This window comes from Kryptolebias marmoratus, unplaced genomic scaffold, assembly GCF_001649575.2.
Source record: "Kryptolebias marmoratus isolate JLee-2015 unplaced genomic scaffold, ASM164957v2 Scaffold35, whole genome shotgun sequence".
Classification (NCBI taxonomy): Eukaryota; Metazoa; Chordata; class Actinopteri; order Cyprinodontiformes; family Rivulidae; genus Kryptolebias; species Kryptolebias marmoratus.
The window spans coordinates 45,524-51,847 of NW_023665769.1; the positions used below are offsets into that span (position 1 = coordinate 45,524).

The window sequence follows — 6,324 nt, forward strand, 5'->3', positions numbered from 1 at the left end:
TTCTGTCAGACGTTCACACTGTTTCTGCTCCGTTCTGCTTCCTGCAGATCTTCTGTCTTTATTCATATGTAGCTGCAGAGTTTTATAACTTAGCCGTCATATCTTACGACAGATATGTTGCCATCTGTTATCCTCTGCAGTATCACTCAGTGATCACGGTGAAGAAAGTTGCCTCTCTAGTTGCTGCAGCTTGGTTAGTTTCTGTCCTTCTAGTTGTCGTCACAATTTGTCTGAGTTTGTCCCTGCAGCTGTGTGGAAACATCATCAACAAGGTTTACTGTGACAACTACTCTATTGTTAAACTGGCCTGCTCTGATACTACAGTCAACAACATCTACGGCCTCATCATCACTGCTATGAGTATCTGTGTTCCAGTTGGTTTTATCCTCTACACCTACATGAGGATCCTTAAAGTTTGTTTCTCTGGCTCCAAACAGACCCGACAGAAAGCCGTCAGCACCTGCACCCCTCACCTCGCCTCTCTGCTCAACTTCTCCTTCGGGGTTTGTTTTGATGTTTTACAGAGCAGGTTTGGTACGAATAATGGTCCAAATGTTTTAAGAATCTTTTTATCGTTGTACTTCCTGACATGTCAGCCGCTCTTTAACCCTTTAATGTACGGCCTGAAGCTGTCTAAGATACGCAGCATGTGGAGAAGTCTGTTTCTGATCAGATGGAGATAAAATGATCCGTCAGAGCTCAGATCGGTTTAACTCTTTTTAAAATGACTTTTGTGTTTGAATTGTATTTGTTTTTTTTCATATTTCAGATTTGTTTCTTAATGATGAATGTTGTTTGATCAAACTGTTGTAATATTAATAAATAATTTATTCCTGATGTAGACAATATTTCCTGAAGTTATTGTTGAGTCACTAATTTAAGTCATATATTGATGTTATTATTTGTCTTATCCTGAAGGAAACAAACAGAATATTCTTTAATGTTTAGTTTTTAAAAAGGAACAAAGCAGATAACCTGAAGCTGGAGGAATAACGTCTCTCACTGTCGTTATCAGAACATTTCAGATCATTTAGGCTCGATTGGATCCGTGCTAAATACAGGTGTGAATGGCCTCAGCGGACATTTTTATTATTAGTTATTTGGACGTTCTGAGGTTAAATATATAAATGAGCTCAGCTGCTTCCTGATTAAAAACATTGAAACAACTGTCCTTAGAAATATTCTGAAGATTCTGTTTGGGTTTCTGTCTGAAAGTTGAATGAACTGTTTATCAGAACCGTTCGTAATAAAAAGGTCCGTTTAGTTGGGACTTGATTGATCCGAATGGGTCACTGTAACGCTGCGTGGTGAGTTTCTTGTTTTAGATTGTTCTGATTGTTTTAGTGCCCACTGGACCTGCTGTGGTCACTGTGAGCTTTAATAATGTGTTGATTATTAAAGCAGCTTCACGTCTCTTTCACCTGATAAACACGACGCTGATGAGCCGTTCAGTGAAGCTGAAGGCTGTCAAACAGATTATTTTATGCTTCAGTTTTCTTATATGGCATCTGTTAAGTATTTAAGCTCAATGGATAAATCCAAGAACATTCATGTTCAGACATCTGAATATGTTAGAGAAACATCAGCTGTCCACTGGCAGCTCACTGTGAGACACGGGTCACATTAACTACAAGGTGTGTCACCAGGACTACGGTACGTTCTGTACTTCTGGAGCAGCTTTCCAACCCAATCTGTGCCTCAGTTACACATCCACACACACCCTCATGTCTGTCTCTCTAACTTTCCATTGACTTCCATTCATTTCTACAGCCTAACTACAGCCTAACCCTGACCCTCACCCTAACCCTGACCCCCACCCTAACCCTGACCCCCACCCTGACCCCAACCATTACCAGTACACAGCTAACCCTAAACCAAACCTTAGTCCTAAACCAAACCCCTAACCCAAAAACATAATTTCTCCTTGTGGGGACCAGGCTTTGGTCCTCATGAGGAGCAGTTGGTCCCCACAATGTATCAAATACAAGTCCACACACACACACACACACACACACACACACACATTCTCATACTCATACATGCTTCCTCTTTGTCCCTCCCTCTTTCTCTCACTGCACCCCCCCCCCTTCTCAATCTTAGTTAGTCATTCTTACATCGGCCATTTTTAGCTTAGCTTAGTTTTTAGTTTTAATTCGGTACTGTTTAGTTTAGCTTTCTCTTCCTGTACACTTAGTTTAGTTCTGTACATTTAGTCATGTTTAGATCTGTTTAGTTTAGCTACTATTTTGCTCATGTCTGGTTTTTAGATTATCCTATATTCCATTTAGATTAGACATGATTCCTTTAGAATATACATGATTGATGTGTTCTCCTTTTTTTGTGTGTTTCATTGTATTTCATGTTTAGATATGTTTAGTTTATCTGATTTAGATTATTTGACTATCTCAGCTCATGCTTATATATGTCTGTTTTAGTGATTCTGTTCAGATTATCCTATGTTTCATTTAGAATTCATAAATGTTGTATTTTTCTTTTCTTTTTTGTGTTTCATTGTGTTTCATTCTGTTTTTGTTTCTGTTGTAAAGCACTTTGGATCGCCTTGTTTTAAAGTGCTATGTAAATAAATCTCACTTCACTTCACTTCACCTGTAAGAGCCACACCTGTAAACATCCTCAGAGTGTCCTGACCTTCACTCCCTGGTTTACGTGCGAGGCATCAGGTAACCTTTAAGGAAAGCAACACCTTTTATTTATTTATTTAGTATTTTCCTTAAACAGGTGACCTTTCTGAGACGCTGCGTCTCATTTTATTTATTAAATATTTCTCACTTTTCCATCTGTTTACCTGCTCAGGTTTGTCTTTTTCAGAATAAAAGCCCTCTGAGAACAAACTGTTGAACAAACTAAAAATACTTCAGAGAAGAGGTCATAATTTTAAGCACCTTATTTTTAAATTTACTTGACTTTGGCCAAAGTATCAAAACGTGTGAAATAAATTAAAATCCATCAATAAAAACATTTACCAGGTAAATGGGGGGGAGGGGGAGGAGCTGAAGCCTAATCAACATGATGAATAAGAAAAATTATTGATTTTATTTGATATTTACTGTTTTAAAGCTACTTTTCAATCATGGATTTATTTTAGGTAAAGTCTCGACATCTTCTGTCATTTAAATAACATTTAGAGTTAAATACAAGTCATGTTTATTATTCGTAAGTTATATTTGATAAAAGTATTTGCTTGGTGACATAAAACAACATCTTTTAGATTTTCAGTTCTCTTTTTATTGTCAGAAAGGTAAACAAATGTTTTTACAGCAAAGTCTTTGGACAAATTTATTCAACACTTCTGACATCAAAGGTAAATATTTTCTTTAATATTTTAACTTCAGTTGAAGAAAGCTGCTTGATCAGTTTAATTTCCTCAGAGGTCGGAGGATCAGTTTCTTACACGTGTCACGTATTTTAGACAGATTCAGTCCGTACAGAAAAGGGTTGAAGAGAGGCTGGGAAGTGAGATAATACAGAGGTAAAAATATCTGTAACCCTCTGGAAATGTTGTTCATGTTAAACCTGCTTCGTATTATTTCAAAAGAAACCCCGAAGGAGAAGTTGAGCAGAGAGGCGAGGTGAGGGGTGCAGGTGCTGACGGCTTTCTGTCGGGTCTGTTTGGAGCCAGAGAAACAAACTTTAAGGATCCTCATGTAGGTGTAGAGGATAAAACCAACTGGAACAAAGACACTGAAAGCAGTGCTGATGAGGCCGTAGATGTTGTTGACTGTAGTATCAGAGCAGGCCAGCTTCACCACAGAGTAGTTGTCACAGTAAACCTTGTTGATGATGTTTCCACACAGCTGCAGGGAGAAACTCAGAGATATCATTATTACCACCAGAAGAACCGGAGGTAACCAGGATGCTGCGATCAGACCGGAGAGTTTCCTCCTGGACATCAGAACGTTGTACCGCAGAGGATGACAGATGGCAACATATCTGTCATACGACATGACGGCCAGGTTAAAAAACTCTACTGTTACATAACTGTGGATACAGAAAACCTGCAGGAAACAGAGCGGAGCAGAAACAGTGTGAACGTCTGACAGAATCTGGATCAGCAGGAAGGGAAACAAGCCTGTACTCCCATACAGTTCATTTACAAACAGGCTGCACAGAAACAGGTACATAGGTTCATGTAAACTCCTGTTCACACAGATAACCACAATCAGAACAACATTACAACCAATGATNACAGTGTGAACATCTGACAGAATCTGGATCAGCAGGAAGGGAAACAAGCCTGTACTCCCATACAGTTCATTTACAAACAGGCTGCACAGAAACAGGTACATAGGTTCATGTAAACTCCTGTTCACACAGATAACCACAATCAGAACAACATTACAACCAATGATTACTGTATATATCATCAAAAACGTCACAAAAAATAAACGTGTGAACACGCTGCCTTCTAAGTAGGCACTTAGAGTGAAATATAAAACCTGTGAAGAGTTTATTTTCATCCTTATTTTAGTTTGTAAAGCAACCTTAAAGACCTTCATTGATGAACTAATCACAGAGAAATGTTACATTTTCAGAAAATCTGCAAAGGTCAAGCATTAAAGTAACCATCAGGATTATCATGGTGTGTTTTTACCTCAAAGAATAATAATTTCCATGAACCTAAATATGGAAACCCCTCACACCTATGGTTGGGAGTAAGATGGGTTATAAGAGAGCTGAAATCAGCTTCTGCTTCTCTTAAAGGTGCAGACAGAGACGCCCACAGAAACAAGCCTCGTAATCATTGGTCTCTCCAGGACTTTGTCATGTTTCACAAACAAACATGTGATGCCTTCGAACCCACCGTTTGAGCTTCGGACCGCTCGAGGTTCATCAGGACACGAAGCTCATGGGTCGGTAAAGATCTGCAGTGCACCAACAGAGTTCAGGTCGTTTCGTGTTTCTGTGTGAAAGTTTTCCTCCTGAGGATGCTGATGGTTTCAGTCCACATGGAGCTTAATGAACTTCAGACACGTCCAACACAGATGCTGTTTGGTTGAGAAAAGTGAAACAAACTGAGCTGACAGCGTCACGTGTGGAGGAAAGTGCAGAAATGTTGCAGGGTTCACCAAATATGGAAAAGGAGCTCTGTTCAAATGTCAAAAGAGTGTCCGGTTGTTTTTGCCAGAACTTCACAGAACAGGGGTTGTGATAACAAGACGTTTCCTGAAACCAGACTTGGCCATTTGTTCTGGCTGGTTTCCTGTAAGTGTCGTAGGAGTTATGTAAGCTTCTGACCAATTACAAACTGGTCAGAAGTATGCAATAGACATCAATGCATTACATCTGTATAAATATATGACTGATGGCAGATAAGGTATGAATTATTGATACCTATTGGAACATTTCAAACATCACCACATGGTCCCTTTAAACAGAGGTCTAAATAAGAACCAATAGTGGCTCTGATCCTCCCCCTCCTTAGTGTTCAGTCTCAGGGTGAAACCCTCCCTGCTTTGTGAGGAGCTTTCAGTGGTCAGGTTCTTCTACCAGCAGGGTATCTGATGATGGACTGGGCTTTGTTCGTCCCATTCAGCCGGCTCCTCAGGACCTGCCTGACTCTCTGCAGGTACTTGGTTGGTGCTGACTTCCTTGCAGCTTCATCCTGGTTGCCATTTGTCTGCAGGATACCAAGGAACTTGTGTCTGTCCTGGACATCTGCAGTGTTGCCTTCAGGTAGTTCAACCCCTTCAGCTGTGATCACCTTGCCTCTCTCATAGACAGTTTGACCATATTTATCCAATCGTAGAGACACACCAGTGTCCTTTCTGTATATCCCGTGAGGTGGATCAGTGAATTGATGTCTCTCTTGTTTTTGGCTTACAGCTGTACAGGTGTGGACAGCACACACCTGTCTTCATAGTGTCCCATAGTTAACGGTGCAGGATTTTTATTGAGGCACAGCTCCTGGAGCTCTGTCAGAGGGCCATTGGGTTTTTGGTCACCTCCTAGAATAAGGCCTTTCTACCCCCGTCACTCAGATGCCAGAGTCCTGGTGTCTTCTGATGTGCCTCGACCCTGTCTGATGTGGTGATCAGCATGAAACATTTGATCTTTTCTTGATTATATTTCATTTATCTTTTATGTTTCATGGTTAATTTGTAGTTTTGTTTGTATGATTAAGTTGTTGTTTCTGAGGAGTTCAACATGGCTTCTCAGAGTCGTAAACCATCTGTCCATCGGTCCATCTGTGGACCAGCGGTTTGAACCGTCAGCTCTGTGGCCCGGCGGTTTGAACCGTCAGCTCTGTGGACCGGCGGTTTGAACCGTCAGCTCTGTGGACCGGCGGTTTGAACCGTCAGCTCT

At 40.6% G+C, this 6,324-nt stretch overlaps 2 protein-coding genes across 2 annotated transcripts in view; one reads left to right on the forward strand and one right to left on the reverse strand.

The window, feature by feature from the left end:
- The window catches only part of LOC108229695 (olfactory receptor 11A1-like), a 986-nt gene extending 303 nt beyond the window's left edge, over positions 1–683 (forward strand). Inside the window, exon 2 of the mRNA XM_037974391.1 lies at positions 1–683. This exon is cut by the window's left edge and continues 50 nt beyond it. Coding sequence (XP_037830319.1) covers positions 1–683 — 683 coding nt within the window.
- Positions 684–3,371: 2,688 nt separating this feature from the next.
- The window catches only part of LOC108229694 (olfactory receptor 11A1-like), a 3,310-nt gene continuing 357 nt past the window's right edge, over positions 3,372–6,324 (reverse strand). Inside the window, exon 2 of the mRNA XM_037974393.1 lies at positions 3,372–4,122. Within this exon, the coding sequence (XP_037830321.1) occupies positions 3,372–4,122 (751 nt within the window). The remainder of the gene's footprint in view (positions 4,123–6,324) is intronic.